The sequence below is a fragment of the Pristiophorus japonicus genome, chromosome 15 (genome assembly GCF_044704955.1).
Source record: "Pristiophorus japonicus isolate sPriJap1 chromosome 15, sPriJap1.hap1, whole genome shotgun sequence".
NCBI classification, from domain to species: domain Eukaryota; kingdom Metazoa; phylum Chordata; class Chondrichthyes; family Pristiophoridae; genus Pristiophorus; species Pristiophorus japonicus.
Genome location: NC_091991.1, coordinates 44881814 through 44901264, shown reverse-complemented (window position 1 = coordinate 44901264; position 19451 = coordinate 44881814). Strand labels below are relative to the sequence as shown.

Here is a 19451-nt window from a genome sequence, read left to right as displayed (position 1 = left end):
AGTATTGTGTACAGTTTTGGTCTCCTTACCCAAGGAAGGATATACTTGCCATAGAGGGAGTGCAACAAAGGTTCACCAGACTGATACCTGGGATGGGGGGATTGTCCTATGAGGAGAAATTGAGTAGACTAGGCCTATATTCTCTAGAATTTAGAAGAATGAGAGGTGATCTCGTTGAAACATTCAAAAGTCTTACAGGGCTTGACAGGGTAGATGTAGGGAGGATGTTTCTTCTGGCTGAGGAGTCCAGAATCAGGGGTCACAGAATAAGACATCGTCCATTTAGGACCGAGATGAGAAGAAACTTCTTCACTCAATGGGTGGTGAATCTTTGGAATTCTTTACCCCAGAGAGCTGTGGAGGCTCAGTCTTTCAGTTTATTCAAGACAGAGATCAATAGATTTTTGGATATTAAAGGAATCAATTTGGGGATAGTGCAGGAAAGTGGAGCTGAGGGAGAAGATCAGCCCTGATCTATTACATGGCGGAGCAGGCTCGAGGGGCCGAATGGCCTACTCCTAATTCTTGTTATGTTCTTAAGCACCTTGCCAACTTCCCAAGTTCTTACCTACAAAGACATCAACTTTTCCAGAACTGTGCCGTCTTTATCCCATCCCACATTCCCAACATCCCAATCGCTGCTCAGAGTCCGATTCCCTTGTCTCCCCTTAACCATCCCCACCATTTAAGCACCTTAGGAAGTTTTGTTACAGGTAAGGTTCTATATATAAGTGCAAGTCGCAGTTTGGGTTGTCATCTGCCATTTCAGGGAAGGAAGTGACATGATCACCTCAAATAAGGCGGCAAGGCTTAATCACTTCATTTAAAAAACAGGTAAGGTGGTTTCAGAGGAATGAATCATCTTCAAAGTTCACCAGATGTAACGTTGGACTAAAACCTAAAGCTACAAATACATAAGGAAAACAACAACGACTTATATTTTTATAGAGCCCCTAATGTAGGAAGAAAAGTAGCCTTTTCAGGCCTGCCACTCATTGGGTTCCATTTTTCACAACATAAAAGGAATAGTCGAACAAAGTAGTCTCCTTTGGTGACTACCACATGAAAAAAATTATTAATTTTTTACCCTTAACCTAGAGGCCTCAACTATAGTGCAAATAGTAAAGTAAGCATAATGTCAATGTTCAACCACAACATACCTGTGAAGTTTTGTGCCTTTAAATGCAAATCATACAGCTTATGTATGTAACGGATGTACATTTCTTCTTTATTTATTTCTGTTTTATAAAAATTCTGAAAATCAATTGGAAATGAGTTACTCAAAAATGTTTGTATAGTAAAGTTTAATTTTGTATTCAATATAAACTTACACACAAGAATCTTTAGACTTCCACATATAAACCTATCTTTCTATCAGCATAGTTGTCTGTTTCTGTATAATCCAACCTTTCAAATACTAAATAAAATTTAATCAAAATACTAACATTATCGGTCATCAAACATCAAAACAATAACTATCTTTTGTACATTTTCTAATGCTAAACATGATCCAAAAATTGCAAAACATAATATTCTTAATATGACAGGATTTGAATAGTCAAAGAATCTCTTCAAAGGTTTAATAATCTGTGGGGCATTCTCGTCTGGAACAAATTCAATACTGTCATTGCATCATTAGGTGAATGACAAAATTCCATTGTGTAACATGCCAATGTCTGTAATATGAACACCTAATATTCTATGTAACTATGTAATGAACACTCTACACATTTCTGATGTATTAAATGAATATGGAATAATTTCTGAATGGGGGAGAGCATATTCAGAAATGCATTTTCCATTGTTAAAATATCAAGCCTTTGGCGATAGTTTAGTGCTAAAGTGATGCAGCCCTGCCCAATGTACATTTTTCCTTGGCTCAATACCAACTTGATGTAAGGATAACTTTTTGATTAAAAAGGAATGTAGAACGTTATTTATAACTTCTACTGTCTTTCTCAACTGACCAGATCCAGGTCAATACATAGTTTTGAAATCCCCAGTGGTTGTGGGAATGAGCACAGAAATAAGCTTACAATCAGAAGCTGCTGCAAAGTAGCTGAAAAAAGTAATTCAGAGAAAAATCCTATAGAAGGCACGATCCAAGTACAACTGCGGAGTGTTACCCTGAGCTTTAAAAATCATACTAGAAGAAACTGATCAGCAAAAATAATGTAACCTATCTGCAAAGGGCTATTTTTTGTGGGAGCTGGGGGAGGGGGGGGGGGCGGGCGGGGCGGTGGGGGGAAACAAACTAAGTTTTTCTGCTTGTGAAGGTTGTGGCTCATTGGTATAGTTTCCATTTTAGGCACAATCTGTGTAACACCAGCCAGGTGCAGAGTAAAGTTCCCTCTACTCTCCTCCAACAATATGTGTTCACTCTAACCTCAGAGCATCTCGACTGCAACAATGTAACATTTGCATTTCCCACGCTAGTCTTCCTGCTTGCTTCCCTGACAGGACTGTCAAATTGGTGCCCAATTGCGGGCTCCATTGTGCCGTGGACTGGGTTGAGACAGAGATTCATTTCACATAGGATCATTATAGCCAGAAGGGAGACAAGACTTTCATCCCATCAGTCTGGAGTTGATTCAAACCCAGGTCCTGGGAGTAAAAAGACAACATTCCAATTTGCCAATGTACCAACACTATTTTATTACATTCCTATTTTGTTTTGGGGTGGATGTGGTCGTTATTGTAAATAACACAGATTTTAATAATCACCAAGTTTCCACTAATATTTTAGATTTTCTCACCATAGGGAAATAACACATAGGGATAGGCCACAAATAGTGCCTCTGATGACACTGGGATGTGGTTTATGTACGTTGGACTGACAAAGTGCTACACTGGATTGGGCAGAAACAAAATAGCAAGCCATGTAATGAATCATGTGCCCATACAGCAGAGAATCCACAATTCTCTTTTAGCTTATCCAGTGCATCTGCTGCTGATTGGCCCACACATAGGTTCTTTCTGAAAACAGAGGAGGTACGTGCAAACAGCTTGAGGATCGGAACAAACAGGGATAGTATATGATTTTTTTCCTTTATTTCATCCCTAGAGTGCCAACAAGCTTCTGGGTTGGAATTTTTTTTTCAGTGTGCAGCTTGTGTACTGTGATGATGAAATAGACTAACATGACTATAATAAGGCTACTCAAATGTCAGGAATATCTTTCGGAATATTAACCCTATACCGCAAAACAATGAGAAAACAATTTTAAGTTCAAATAACAATTGAATATATTACATTTGCCTGACCCGTTTTTTTTCCCTTCCATTTAAAAAAAATTTAGCTTTAATTTCTAACTAAAAATGCCCATCTCCATACTTTGTTCCCTTAAGAAAAAAATTCCAATATTCTTATTTACCATTTTTCTTCTGAGCCACACCATCCATTTTGGAGGTGGGATCTCCAGTTGGTTGAAAACCAACTTTAATTGCGGGCTTCTCAGCTAACAGGACCTGGGAGGTTAAAGCTTTCACAGGTCAACATTTGAAAGCCACAAGCCAAGTGCTACTGCAGGAGCAGCATCACACCTGAATAAAATAACTCATCGGTGGCACTCAAAAGTTAAGGCAAACACTTCTTTTCATTTCCACCCTATTCCCTTGAGCTCCCCAGGATTGACATCAGCTGTGCCAGCTAGTCTTCTCCCTGAACTAGCTGTGATAAAGCAGCATTTCCTTCTCTGTGGCTAACCACCAGACCTCAGCTTGGTATTTATCCATTGTGATGTTGCTGAGATCAGAAATTTGGTAGTGTAGGAAATCGTGATCTTAAACCCACATTACATCTCTCCATGGTGCCCCGCGTTGATACTCTAAAAGACTGCTGCACCAAATTGAATTTACAACTTGAAGTGGTACAAATGTCCTTTAACATTCCAGGATATTGGTAGATGGTTAATATATTCAAGAACTGCCCCTTTTGGTTTGAACAGAGGAATTAAATAGATACTGACCAACAGGCTAACTGTACAGCCAATCTTTTTGCCATCAACCTCTGCCACTTTCATGCAGTCTCTGCAAATGGAAAACAATTATTAACATTACCAGTGTCCCCTGCAGCTTTTAGCATATCAAAAAAGATGTTCACACTCATAAGGGAAATTGTTTTACATGATGGAAACATATGCGACTGCAACTCTTCCTCAAAATTTTAAAAAATAGTTCCAAACATTGTTAACTATATAATAGGTATCGATAAAACACAGCAAGAATCTATGAGTCGTACATCTGTTAGATAGAAACCAGTAAAATGATATACAGTGTAAAATTATACAAATTTCACCTCCTACATATGACAAACATAAATACACAAATCAGTTAAGACTGCAAATTGCTGTTCAAATTTTTTTTTAAACCAATGATTATACCTTCTAATTTTTGAACCTGCAGAGAAAACAAAAGCTATGAAACCTCACCTGTAATCCAACAACCTTTCCATTAGGCGAGTTACAGTAGCTACAAGAGAAATACCACTTTCTCGCCAGGTTTCTCTCTCAATTTTCTTCAGCAGGCTGCAGATAGAAAGGAATTTGTCAGTGTTCTGACCTGGTTTATCTGAAACAAGTGCACTGCAACCACAAGCCCTGATCCACATTTCGTTGATGCCTCACAATACACAGTAGTAATTATTTCAGTAATAGGTTACACCAGGCATTTGTATTTCCACTAGTTATATTGTATCACGATAAACACTGTAAAATATAATTGTAGTAATATCTTACCTAGGGTAAGGCCCAAAAAGTGGAATTCTAGATCCAGGAAGCATTGGCAAAACAAATGAATTTTTACATTATCCATGAAAGAAGCAATAGCGACAGATTCTCCTCAGCAGCAGTCTGCGTCAAAAGTACGTTGTCATGGCTACAACCTTCTTTGCTTATTTTGTCATTATAACTGGCTCTCTTTTTTTAAAAAGTAAAATTAGCATAATTGCTATGGGAAAAGTAAATATGCAGTAGGAATATACCACTTTTATATGGTTAAACTGAGAATTTACTTTAACAATTCATTAAATATAATTCTATCACATCACAATGGAGCAAAATGGACTGCCAGTTGAGGAACTGTTCAGGTATTAATGTTAACCCGAGAAATTATTTTAGCCAAAGACAAATTTACTTTTAAAATTATTGTGACACAAATTGCATGGTGGGTGTAAAAATAAACCATTAATCATTTAAATATCAATCTAGATTAAAATTGATTTTTAAAACACTCCACATTGTTTCCCTAATGTCAGAAAATACCATAATATTGGGCATTACATAAGAGATGACATATTGTTTCCTTCTGCGAAGTCTGTGAAAATATAGTGAACCTGCCTTAGTTCATGAAAATGTGCTATTTATTCCATTTTCAAAAAGAGCTCTTGCCAAGTTAAAATGCTTAGGTAATAATTAAAAAGGGGACAATGTACAGATTAACCAAGAAACTTCTCAGCTACCATTAGAGATTATTTTTACACAGTTTAAGTTGAAAGCAAAAATTGTTTTTTCTCAACTTGGCTCCAACTGTCACAAGCAAAAATGAAAGACCCAATTTTAACTCTGCGTCCCCCACCCCGCCCGACGAGAATGAGGCCGGGAGGATGGTTAAAATAGCGGTAGAATAGTTACCGCTGCATACCCGACACCCAATGCCCATCGACATTTTAACCGTGCAATTTACAGGGTTGGCTGAGGGGGCCCACAGTATGGGAACCGTACGTGCTGTGCTGCCCCTCCTTCAGGACGTCAGCTCCTTTGCTACCCCTTCAACCAATATCTGCCATGGTGCCAGCAGTTCAACTGGGCCAGACTACCCCACAGCAGCAGCCGACGAGCAGTAGTCTGCAGCCAGCTCACTGAGGCACTGAAGCACTCACTACAGGTAATGGCGCACTCACCTACAGGTAATTGGATCATAGGATTGTTGTGCCATTGTGCTGTTAGGATTGCCTGGGGATTTTCCAGCTTCCATATCACTGCTTTCTCTCTTTTTTACCTTATTACCCTCCATAGGATCTATCTGATTATTGTGAGTGCTATTATTGCTAGTTTAATTTGGATGGAGGAATAGCTAAAGCAAGAAGGAGAGCAGCAGCAGCTTCAGAAGCCAGCACCACCAGCCGCAGCAACTGGGCCTATTGGAAGACCGAAGTTGAGGAGGGCTGCTTGTAGGTGGTCATATCCAGCACACAGGGCATACAGGCCAAGAGCCACTTTCTTGGATTGATCTGAAGAACAGTGTCTCAGGAGGCTGCGCTTCTTCAGGATGACTGTCGCAGGCCTGTGCAGACTTCTATAATAGGACCCTCTATCTGCTGGGCCAGGAGATCATGCTTTACAAGTGGCTCTCAAAGTCATCACAGCCCTTAATTCCTATGCCACTGGCTCCTTCTAGTCTCCTGCAGGTGACATCAGCCGCATCTCCCAGTCTGCAGCGCACACCTGCATTAAGCAAATTCACCAAGGCTCGCCAGTACTTCACCTTCCCCTTCGATCTCAACAGTCAACACGAGAAAGCTCAGGGATTTGCAGCAGTAGCTGACTTCCTCTGAATCCAGGGTGTCATGGACTGCATACATGTTGCTATCAGGGCACCAGAACACAGTCGCTGTCACAATGCAGTTATCCTGTGACAGTTTACCATTCCCCAACATTCGACTCTTCCAGGAGTGTGGTAGTATGAAAAGGAATACCCCGAACAGTCGGGGCTCATTCCACCTCTCTGCAGCCCCACCATGCCTGAGCAACACAAGTATAATGAAAGCCATGGGGAACTACCATAGGGATGCCCAAGCAGAGGCACTTGAGGTCTACAGGTCTGGGGACTCCCTACTATATGTCCCACAAAGAGTTTTCCACATCATAGTGGTGTGCTGCATCCTACACCTCATGATACAGAAGCCTGCATTTGGAGGAGGCATAGAAGCAGTAGTCCTCCTCTGACAAGGGCGGTGAGGGAGAAAGTAAGGATGCAGCTGGAGGGCCGCCTCGCTCCTTGCAACAAGGGATGAGTTAGTTGCTCAACAATTCCACTGGCCTGCACATTGCCTGGCCTTCAGAACTTATACAAAGCCATTCTGCATTCGTTACCTGTTTCACTATTCCCTTAATCCTCTGTTAAAGATCAAAACCATGCAGCCAACTTCTATATCAATGACATATTGACAATACAGACCAAGAAGCTGCTATGAAACTACAGTGCAGATCAAAGTGCCAAATGTGATAAAGGTGTTACATTTAATGGCAACCCTCAAAATCGCCTTCCGTTCATCTCTCACCTAAATGTCAACCCATGGTGTTTTCTTCTACGAAGGTGTCATAGACTCAACTACTCTGACAAAATGCCTCCCCAGTGGTCTTAGCAAGACTGTTGGACTGCAGACTGCTGCACCTCAGCTGCTGTCAGAGCAGTCTGGCCAAGCTGATTTGCTGGCAGCACAGTGAGTATTGGCTGAGGGGGTGGTGAAGGAGCAGATGTTCTGACCCTGAAGGAGGGCAACCCGTATGGTTCTTAGCGTGCCATTGCCACTCCCGTGGGGCTGGGGGTATAGAAGATTGTGCATGGAATGAAAAAGGAAGTCAGGAAATGGCTTTAAATAAAATTGAGAGCGTAACAAGAGGTCACATCTTTAGTGAGTAAAAGGCCAATTTAAGACTGATATCAGGAGGTTTTCTTTCAGAGTGATCAACACATGGGAAAGACATCCGTACATACAGAAGTATAGTCAAAAACTCTGGAATCCTTCAAGAATAATTTAAGGACCAACTGAGTGTGGCAATGGGGAGACTTTTAGAACATTCTAAATAGGGCCAAATGGCTTCCCTTGACCGTAATTATCCTGTGATCTTGTGAAGACAGTGTACTACATTGGAACAAGTACATATTAATTACTGTTCCACACATGAGGAATGTTTGGGGCTCTGCACAGTATTGTGGGAAGAGGTGAGTAAACAGGTGTTGCATCTGCTGCGATTGTACGAGAAAAGAGCAAGGGGGAATGGCAGCCGAAAGAAGGAAGGAACTGTCCATCAGGAAAGCAGCAAGAGGAAGGAAGGAGAAAATGTAGTCAGTGGTGGGATCATGTTGGAGGTGGCAGAAAATGATCTGATGATTCAGGAGAGCAGTGGGGCAAAAGTGAGGAAAAGAAGGCCTCTGTTGTGCAGAAAGGAGGGGAGGAGAGCAGAGGCATGGGAAATCGGTCAACATGGTCGAGGACCCTATTAACCACCACTGGGATTTGGGAGAACCTTGGTGGAGGAAAAGGGAGGACACTTCAGAGGTTCTAGTTTAGAAACCAGAGTCAACAAGCCAGATGCGACTAAGATGGAAAAACTGAGGGAGAGAGATGAAGTCTTACAGAATGTGGAGGGTGAAGAAACATAATCCAGATAGTTGTAGGAATCACTGGGTTTGTAATAGATGGCTGTGTAAAGTCCATTGCTAGAGTAGAGAGATATCCAGGAAACACAGAAACATAGAAATTTACAGCGCAGAAGGATCCCATTTCGTCCCATCGTCCCCGTGCCGGCCGACAAAGAGCCACACGGCCCTCGGTCAGCAGCCTTGAAGGTTACATATAAACCTATGAACAATGAACAAAGGCGGAAAGGTAAAGAGCACCCGGCCCAATAGGTCCACCCCACACAACTGCGATACCCCATATATCACAACACTTTACACTTCACCCCACCTGGAGCCATGCGATCTCCTGGGAGAGGCAAAAAAACAGATTTAAAAACCCAGGCCAATAGATGAAAAAAAATCTAAGAAAATTCCTCTCCGGCCCATCCAGGCGATCAAAACTTAGATTCCCTAAAGTACTTACCATTGTATCTATGCCAGCCAACAAGAGGTCATCCAGTCTAATCCCACTTACCAGCTCTAGGTCCGTAACCCTGCAGGTCACGGCACTTCAAGTGCTTATCCAAGCACCTTTTAAATGTGGTGAGGGTTCCTGTCTCTGCCACCTTTCCAGGCATTGAGTTCCAGACCCCCACAACCCTCTGTCTCAAGAAGCCTCCCCTCAAATCCCCTCTAAACCTTCCACCAACCACCTTAAACCTATGCCTCCTCGTAATTGACCCCTCCACCAAGGGAAATAGGCCCTTGCTATCCACTATATCCAGGCCCCTCAAAATTTTATACACCTCAATGAGGTTTCCCCTCAGCCTCCTCTGTTCCAAGGAGAACAAACTCAGCCTATCCAATCTGTCCTCATAACTAAGATTCTCCATTCCAGGCAGCACCCTCGTAAACCTCCTCTGCACCCTCTCCAGTGCAATCGCGTCCTTCCTATAATACGGTGACCAGAACTGCACATAGTATTCCAGTTGTGGCCGAACTGGTGTATTAAAGAATTTAAGCATAACCTCTCTGCTCTTATATTCTATGCCTCGGCCAATAAAGGCAAGCATTCCGGATGCCTTCTTAACCACTTTATCCACCTGGCCTGCTACATAGAAACATAGAAACATAGAAAATAGGTGCAGAAGTAGGCCATTCGGCCCTTCTAGCCTGCACCGCCATTCAATTAGTTCATGGCTGAACATTCAACTTCAGTACCCCATTCCTGCTTTCTATACCCCTTGATCCCCCTAGTAGTAAGGACCTCATCCAACTCCTTTTTGAATATATTTAGTGAATTGGCCTCAACAACTTTCTGTGGTAGAGAATTCCACAGGTTCACCACTCTCTGGGTGAAGAAGTTCCTCCGCATCTCGGTCCTAAATGGCTTACCCCTTATCCTTAGACTGTGACCTCTGGTTCTGGACTTCCCCAACATTGGGAACATTCTTCCTGCATCTAACCTGTCTAACCCCATCAGAATTTTAAATGTTTCTATGAGGTCCCCTCTCATTCTTCTGAACTCCAGTGAATACAAGCCCAGTTGATCCATTCTTTCTTGATAGGTCAGTCCCGCCATCCCGGGAATCAGTCTGGTGAACCTTCGCTGCACTCCCTCAATAGCAAGAATGTCCTTCCTCAGGTTAGGAGACCAAAACTGTACACAATACTCCAGGTGTGGCCTCGCCAATGCCCTGTACAACTGTAGCAACACCTCCCTGCCCCTGTACTCAAATCCCCTTGCTATGAAGGCCAACATGCCATTTGCTTTCTTAACCGCCTGCTGCACCTGCATGCCAACCTTCAATGACTGATGTACCATGACACCCAGGTCTCTTTGCACCTCCCCTTTTCCTAATCTGTCACCATTCAGATAATAGTCTGTCTCTCTGTTTTTACCACCAAAGTGGATAACCTCACATTTATCCACATTATACTTCATCTGCCATGCATTTGCCCACTCACCTAACCTATCCAAGTCGCTCTGCAGCCTCACAGCATCCTCCTCGCAGCTCACACTGCCACCCAACTTAGTGTCATCCGCAAATTTGGAGATACTACATTTAATCCCCTCATCTAAATCATTAATGTACAGTGTAAACAGCTGGGGCCCCAGCACAGAACCTTGCGGTACCCCACTACTCACCGCCTGCCATTCTGAAAAGTACCCATTTACTCCTACTCTTTGCTTCCTGTCTGACAACCAGTTCTCAATCCATGTCAGTACACTACCCCCAATCCCATGTGCTCTAACTTTGCACATCAATCTCTTGTGTGGGACCTTGTCGAACGCCTTCTGAAAGTCCAAATATACCACATCAACTGGTTCTCCCTTATCCACTCTACTGGAAACATCCTCAAAAAGTTCCAGAAGATTTGTCAAGCATGATTTCCCTTTCACAAATCCATGCTGACTTGGACCTATCATGTTACCTCTTTCCAAATGCACTGCTATGACATCCTTAATAATTGATTCCATCATTTTACCCACTACCGATGTCAGGCTGACCGGTCTATAATTCCCTGTTTTCTCTCTCCCTCCTTTTTTAAAAAGTGGGGTTACATTGGCTACCCTCCACTCCATAGGAACTGATCCAGAGTCAATGGAATGTTGGAAAATGACTGTCAACGCATCCACTATTTCCAAGGCCACCTCCTTAAGTACTCTGGGATGCAGTCCATCAGGCCCTGGGGATTTATCGGCCTTCAATCCCATCAATTTCCCCAACACAATTTCCTGGCTAATAAGGATTTCCCTCAGTTCCTCCTCCTTACTAGACCCCCCGACCCCTTTTATAACCGGAAGGTTGTTCGTGTCCTCCTTCGTGAATACCGAACCAAAGTACTTGTTCAATTGGTCCGCCATTTCTTTGTTCCCTGTTATGACTTCCCCTGATTCTGACTGCAGGGGACCTACGTTTGTCTTTACTAACCTTTTTCTCTTTACATATCTATAGAAACTTTTGCAATCCGTCTTAATGTTCCCTGCAAGCTTCTTCTCATACTCCATTTTCCCTGCCCTAATCAAACCCTTTGTCCTCCTCTGCTGAGTTCTAAATTTCTCCCAGTCCCCAGGTTCGCTGCTATTTCTGGCCAATTTGTATGCCACTTTCTTGGCTTTAATACTATCCCTGATTTCCCTTGATAGCCAAGGTTGAGCCACCTTCCCTTTTTTATTTCTATGCCAGACAGGAATGTACAATTGTTGTAGTTCATCCATGCGGTCTCTAAATGTCTGCCATTGCCCATCCACAGTCAACCCCTTAAGTATCATTCGCCAATCCATCCCAGCCAATTCGCGCCTCATACCTTCAAAGTTAGCCTTCTTTAAGTTCTGGACCATGGTCTCTGAATTAACTGTTTCATTCTCCATCCCAATGCAGAATTCCACCATATTATGGTCACTCTTCCCCAAGGGGCCTCGCACAACGAGATTGCTAATTAATCCTCTCTCATTACATAACACCCAGTCTAAGATGGCCTCCCCCCGAGTTGGTTCCTCGACATATTGGTCTAAAAAACCATCCCTTATGCACTCCAGAAAATCCTCCTCCACCGTATTGCTTCCAGTTTGGTTAGCCCAATCTATGTGCATATTAAAGTCACCCATTATAACTGCTGCACCTTTATTGCACGCACCCCTAATTTCCTGTTTGATGCCCTCCCCAACATCACTACTACTGTTTGGAGGTCTGTACACAACTCCCACTAACGTTTTTTGCCCTTTGGTGTTCTGCAGCTCTACCCATATAGATTCCACATCATCCAAGCTAATGTCCTTCCTAACTATTGCCTTAATCTCCTCCTTAACTTTCAGGCATCTGTGGATAAAGTGGTTAAGAAGGCATGCGGAATGCTTGCCTTTATTGGGTCCCTTTGTTCATCTACACTTTTAAGCGGTCGGCCACTTAGTGTGTATACCCTTTCCTTATTAGCCCTTCCCAAGTGCATTACCTCACATTTCTACAAATTAAATTCCATTTGCCACTGTTCTGCCCACCTGACCAATAGATTGATATCCTCCTGACTATCCTCTTCATTATCAACCATATGGCCAATTTTAGTGTTATCTGCAAACTGCTTAATCATACCCACTGTATTCAAATCTCATCATAGGCGGTCCCTCGAACGAGGATGACTTGCTTCCACACCAAAAGGGATGAGTTCACTGATGTTTCAATGGAGGACTCGATATTCCAGTCCTGAACTCCAGGGGTGGAAGATGCCCGTGCATGGAATTTTTTAACGTGTGGTGACTGTTGCACATCAGCCATCACACGGGCTTGACAGAGCTAGGTCTTTATCCAGTGGCAAGGGTTGTCAGGACGACTGGAGACCTGCTCTGCTGCACGGACCGAGTGCGCAGGCCCGTGCTGCCCCAGGGCCCTCGGTTCTTCTGGGCCCCGCACCCTCATTTGCTGCACCTCCGCCACGATCCCTTGCCGCTCCTCCACCATGATCTCTCACCGTTCCTCCGCCACGATCTCTCGCCACTCCCCTGCCACAAGCATTAGACACACGTCCATCACGATCTCTCACTGTATCTCCACACCGAACATTCGCCGCACCTCCGCCACGATCTCTTACCACTCCTCTGCCTCAATCATTCACCGCACCTCCGCCATGATCTCTTGCCGCTCATCCGTCCACACCTTCTCTCTCCTCCGCTGTGCCTGGGCTCCGCCGATGTTCCTGCCCACACTCCAAATGGCAAACTGGGCCTTGATGACGTCACCCAGTCGCCCACTTCAAAGTTGTTGCATACTTGGAACGGCTTGCGCTGGAAGTTGTAGTGGTATGCCCACGATGTTGTGGGGCCCACGCTCCAGTTCTTTTATCCTCCCGACCTGCGATGGTGTCCTCTCGCAGGTCTGGGTGGCCTACGATGTTGATATATATACACCAATGATGGCAGGTACTTTACATTACATGATTATTGCTGATTAAAATCTTGCCATCGGACACAACCCATTGGGGGCAATAGTGTCAGAGTGGACTGCGCTGATCCCAAACACTGTTCTATGAGAGTATGTCCAATTAGTGTCAATTCCAATGTATTCTGTGCTGTGCACAAATTCATGATGGAAGTTCTCAAACGCACCCACTTATAATCCTCAACAGCCAGAGAATGAATTTCACCATAGATGCAAACAGGTTCTAATAATAAAAAGCACATCGACAATGCCACCCAGTCAAGATACCAATACAAAATGGAGCATATTTGGTCCATCCAACAAACAGGTTAATTATGCCATTCAGTGCCACGACCATTCAATGGATAGCACATTGGAGATATAGGGACCGAAATTACCCTCCGCCCCAAACGGGGTGCACAATTTGAATTAAATGGTTCTTCAAATTTTTTTTATTTGTCCAGGGGGTGTTTGGGGCGGCTGAGGGGCGGAAGTGACTTGGGAGCGGGGCGGAAGACGGGCGGGTGTCATCAGAGCCACACTGAGCAAGTCAGCATAACGCGGACGTGCTGTGTTGCGCTGGTGTGTAGCATGTCTCTCTCCTTCAGTTTAAGGGAAGAGCTGCTGCGAGCTCTGCAGCCACTTTAGTGTTGCCCACTGGGCCACCAGGGAAGGTTTGAGCTGGGCCAGCGGCCCGGTACCCTGTTGGCAGCCCGGTCGAATCCTTGGCCGCTATCCTTAAGCGGACACACCGCCCAGCCACTGGCAGCTTCCCGCCAGGAAAAGATGTTGGGGGCACCGAGTGGCGGTGGCTCCGCTCTCGCAGGGTGGAAGCATGTTACCGTCAGGCGGTGGGGGCGCTGCATGCCCGACAGGGCGGCAACCCCACTCTCTTGCTCCCTCCCCACCCAGTCTAATCCCACTCTCCCTCCTAGTGGCGGTAATGGAACTTAGAGGGGGACTATTTTGGCTCCATATTCTAAAAGGGGGCTGGCAAACTGTAATTACCTCAAGGAAGGAAAAAGGGAATATTGTTCTAGTTTTAAATGATAATTTCAAGTTAGTTTAAATAATGCAGTATTCTCGAACAACTCAACAATTCAGAATTCAAATAGAATTTTATAGCCCTTACCTGAAGAGTCCGACCAATCACCTCAACTGGAAACAGCATGATATTCAAATCGAGATCATTGATGTATACCACAAAAAGCAAGGGACCCAGAACTGAGCCCTACGGAACCCACTGGAAACATCCTTCCAGTCACAAAACAGCCATCAACCATTACCCTTTGCTTCCTACCCCATAGCCAATTTTGGATCCAACTTGCGACTTTTCCCTGGATCCCATTGTTTTCTTTTTACCTTCATGACCAGTCTACCATGTGAAACTTTAGCAAAAGCTCTGCTAAAGTCCATATACACTATATCGGATGCACTACCCTCATCAACCCTCCTGGTTACTTCCTCGAAAAATTCAACCAGGTTAGTCAAACACTATCTTTTCTTAACAAATCCTTGCTGAGTGTCCTTGATTAATCCTTGCCTTTCTAAATGTAGGTTTATCCTATCCTTCAAGACTTTTTCCAATAATTTTCCTACCACTAAGGTTAGGCTGACAGGTCTGTAATTACTCGGCCTATCTCTTTCTTCCATCTTAAACAAGGGTATCACATTCGCAGTCTTCCAGTCCTCCGGCACCATGCCTGAATCCAAATAGGACTGGAAAATGATGGTCAAGGCCTCTGCTATTTCTTCTTTTGCTTCACTCAACAGCCTGAGATGCATTTCATCCGGGCCTGGGGACTTATCCACTTTTAAAGCTGCTAAACCCCTTAATACCTCCTCGCTCACTATGTTTATTTCATCCAGAATTTCACACTTCTCGATAGCAGTATCTGCATTGCCCCTTTCCTTTGTGAAAACAGATGCAAAGTATTCATTAAGAACCATACCCACATCTTCCGCCTCCACACATAGATTCCCCTCATGGTCTCTAATAGGCCCTACCCTTTCTTTAGTTATCCTCTTGCTCTTAATATATTTATAGAACATCTTTGGGTTTTCCTTGATTTTATTGGCCAAGAATTTTTCATGCTCTCTCTTAGCATTCCGAATATCCTTTTTAATTTCACCTCTGAACTTTTTATATTCCTCCAGAGATTCTGTCGTATTTAGCCGTTGGTAAATGATATACGCTTCCCTTTTTTTCTTTATTCTCCCCTGTAAGTCCCTAGACATCCAGGGCGCTCTAGAATTATTATTCCCACCCTTTTTCTTTAAGGGCACACGTTTGGCCCGAGCCCTCCGGATCTCCTCCTTGAATGCCTCCCACTGTTCTGACACTGATTTACCTTCCAGTAGCTGTTTCCAGTCCACTGTAGCCAAGTCACTTCTCAACTTAGCTTTTCCCAATTTGGAACTTTTATTCCTAGTCTATCCTTGTCCTTATCCATAACTACTTTGAATTTGACTGAATTATGGTCACGAGCATCCAAATGCTCTCCCACTGATAACCCTTCCACCTGCCCAGCTTCATTCCCCAAAACTAAATCCAGAACTGCTCCCTCCCATGTTGGACTTGTTACATACTGACTAAAAAAGTTCTCTTGAATGCATTTTCGGAATTCTGCATCCTCTATGCCCTTCACATTATATTTGTCCCAATCAATATTAGGATAGTTGAAATTTCCGACTATTACTACCCTATGGTTTTTGGACTTAACAGAAATTTGCCGACATAATTGCTCTGCTATCTCCCTCCCACTGTTTGGGGGTCTATAATACATGCCCAGCAGTGTGATTTCTCCTTTTTTATTTTTTAGTTCAACCCATATGGCCTCATTTGATGATCCCTCAAACATATCATCCCTCCTCACAGCTGTAATGGTTTCTTTAATCAATACCGCGATCCCCCCCACCCCCCCCGCACCTTTTTACCTTTTGTCCTGTCTAAAAATCCTGTAACCAGGAATATTGAGCTGCCAATCCTGTCCCGCTTTCAGCCATGTCTCTGTAATGGCTATAATATCATACTCCCAAGTGTCTACCTGTGCTCTCAGCTCATCTGCCTTATTTGCCATACTCCTTGCATTGAAGTATCTACCATTTAGCACAGGAAGACCTCCTTGATTACTACTTGTTTCCTCTGCCTTAAGATTCACTTTCTGCATTCTTGCTTTCCAACTTCAGCTTTATTTCCTTCCCTATTGAATTTGTTCTCAGGTTCCCCTCCCTCCGCCAAGCTAGTTTAAACTCTCCCCAACAGCACAAGCAAAACTCCCCGCGAGGTTAAGAACATAAGAAATAGGAACAGGAGTAGGCCATGCGGCCTCTCGAGCCTGCTCCGCCATTCAATAAGATCATGGTTTATCTGACCATGGACTCAGCTCCACTTCCCCTCCCGCTCCCCGTAACCCCTTATCGTTCAAGAAACTGTCTATTTCTGTCTTAAATTTATTCAATGTCCCAGCTTCCACAACTCTCCGAGGCAGCAAATTCCACAGATTTACAACCCTCAGAGGAAATTCCTCCTCATCTCTGTTTTAAATGGGCGGCCCCTAATTCTAAGATCATGCCCTCAAGTTCTAGTCTCCCCCATGAGTGGAAACATCCTCTCTGCGTCCACCTCATCAAACCCCCTCATAATTTTATACGTTTTGATAAGATCACCTCTCATTCTTCTGAATTCCAATGAGTAGAGGTCCAACCTACTCAACCTTTTCTCATAAGTCAACCCCCTCATCCTCGGAATCAACCTTGTGAACCTTCTCTGAACTGCCTCCAAAGCAAGTATATCTTTTCGTAAATATGGAAATCAAAACTGCACGCAGTATTCCAGGTGTGGCCTCACCAATACCTTGTATAGCTGTAGCAAGACTTCCCTGCTTTTATACTCCATCCCCTTTGCAATAAAGGCCAAGATACCATTGGCCTTCCTGATCACTTGCTGTACCTGCATACTATCCTTTTGTGTTTCATGCAAAAGTACCCCCAAGTCCCGCCATACTGCAGCACTTTGCAATCTTTCTCCATTTAAATAATAATTTGCTCTTTGATTTTTTTCTGCCGAAGTGCATGACCTCACACTTTCCAACATTATACTCCATCTGCCAAATTTTTGCCCACTCAGTTAGCCTGTCTATGTCCTTTTGCAGATTTTGTGTGTCCTCCTCACACATTGCTTTTCCTCCCATCTTTGTAACGTAACATAGAAATTAGGGGCAGGAGCAGGCCATTCAACCCTTCGAGCCTGCACCACCATTCAATAAGATCATGGCTGATCATTCAACCTCAATACCTCTTTCCTGCTTTCTCTCCACACCCCTTGATCTCTTTGGCCATAAGGGCCATATCCAGCTCCCTTTTGAACATATCGAACGAACTGGCCTCAACAACTTTCTGCGGTAGAGAATTCCACAGTTTAACCACTCTCAGTGAAGAAGTTTCTCCTCATCTCGGTCATAAATGGCTTACCCCTTATTCTTAGACTGTGATCCATGGTTCTGGAACTCCCCAGCAAAGGGAGCATTCTTCCTGTCCAATCCAGTCAGAATTTTATATGTTTCTATGAGATCCCCTCTCATTCTTCTAAACTCCAATGGATACAAGCCCAGTTGATCCAGTCTCTCCTCATATGTCAGTCCTGCCATCCCTGGAATCAATCTGGTGAACCTTCGCTGTGCTCCCTCAATAGCAAGAACATCCTTCCTCAGATTAGGGGACCAAAACTGAACACAATATTCCAGGTGTGGCCTCACCAAGGCTCTGTACATCTGCAGAAAGACCTCCCTGCTCCTATACTCAAATCCTCTCGCTATGAAGGCCAACTTACCATTTGCCTTCTTCACCGCCTGCTGTACCTGCATGCCAAACTTCAATGATTGATGTACCATGACACCCAGGTCTCATTGCACCTCCCCTTTTCCTAATCTGTCACCATTCAGGTAATATTCTGTCTTCATGTTTTTGCCACCAAAGTGGAAAACCTCACATTTATTCACATTATACTGCATCTGCCATGCATTTGCCCACTCACCTAACCTGTCCAAGTCACCCTGCAGTATCTTAGCATCCTCCTCACAGCTCACACTACCACCCAGCTTAGTGTCGTCTGCAAACTTGGAGCTATTACTCTCAATTCCTTCATCTAAATCAATGTATATTGTAAATAGCTGAGGTCCAGCACTGAACCCTGCAGCACCCCACTGGTCACTGCCTGCCATTCTTAAAAGGACCCGTTTATTCCGACTCTCTGCTTCCTGTCTGCCAACCAGTTCTCTATCTATGTCAGTACATTACCCCCAATACCATGTGCTTTAATTTTGCACACTAATCTCTTGTGTAGGACCTTGTCAAAAGCCCTTTGAAAGTCCAAATACACCACATCCACCGGTTCTGCCTTGTCCACTCGCTAGTTACATCCTCAAAAAATTCTAGAAGATTTGTCAAGCATGATTTCCCTTTCATAAATCCATGCTGACTTGGACTGATCCTGTCACTGCTTTCCAAATGCGCTGCTATTTCATCTTTAATAATTGCTTCCAACATTTTCCCCACCACCGATGTCAGGCTAACCAGTCTATAATTCCCCGTTTTCTCTCTCCCTCCTTTTTTAAAAAGTGGTGTTACATTAGCTACCCTCCAATCCATAGGAATTAATCCAGAATCAATAGAATGTTGGAACATGATCACCAATGCATCCACTATTTCTTGGGTCACTTCCTTAAGTATTGTCAGCAAACTTGGCTACGTTACACTCAGTCTCTTCTTCCAAGTCGTTAATATAGATTGTAAATAGTTGGGGTCCCAGCACTGATCACTGCGGAACCCCACTGGTTACTGGTTGCCAACCAGAGAATGAACCATTTATCCCGATTCTCTGTTAGCCAATCCTCTATCCATGCTAATATATTACTCCCAACCCCGTCAACTTTTATCTTATTGGTCCCTGCGCTGTTGAGGGGTAACCCATCTGGATGGTACAGGTCCCATTTCCCCCAGAAGTGGTCCCAATGCCTCAGGAATTTAAAGCCCTCCCTCCTGCACCAACTCTCCAGTCACGTGTTTATCCTCTTTATCCTTCTATTCTTGTACTCATTAGCACGTGGCACCGGTAGTAACCCGGAGATTACTACCTTTGAGGTCCTACACTTCAATTTTTCTCCTAGCCCCCTAAATTCTGCCTGCAGGACCT

At 43.9% G+C, this 19451-nt stretch overlaps 1 protein-coding gene across 1 annotated transcript in view; it reads right to left on the bottom strand.

The window, feature by feature from the left end:
* Positions 1–19451, bottom strand: part of LOC139280730 (dedicator of cytokinesis protein 4-like) — a 511619-nt gene that overhangs the window by 119788 nt on the left and 372380 nt on the right. The window contains exons 33-35 of the mRNA XM_070900388.1: positions 4430–4525; positions 3968–4028; positions 1161–1254 (exon numbers count right to left, since the gene is read on the bottom strand). Of these exons, the coding sequence (XP_070756489.1) occupies positions 1161–1254; positions 3968–4028; positions 4430–4525 (251 nt within the window). The remainder of the gene's footprint in view (positions 1–1160; positions 1255–3967; positions 4029–4429; positions 4526–19451) is intronic.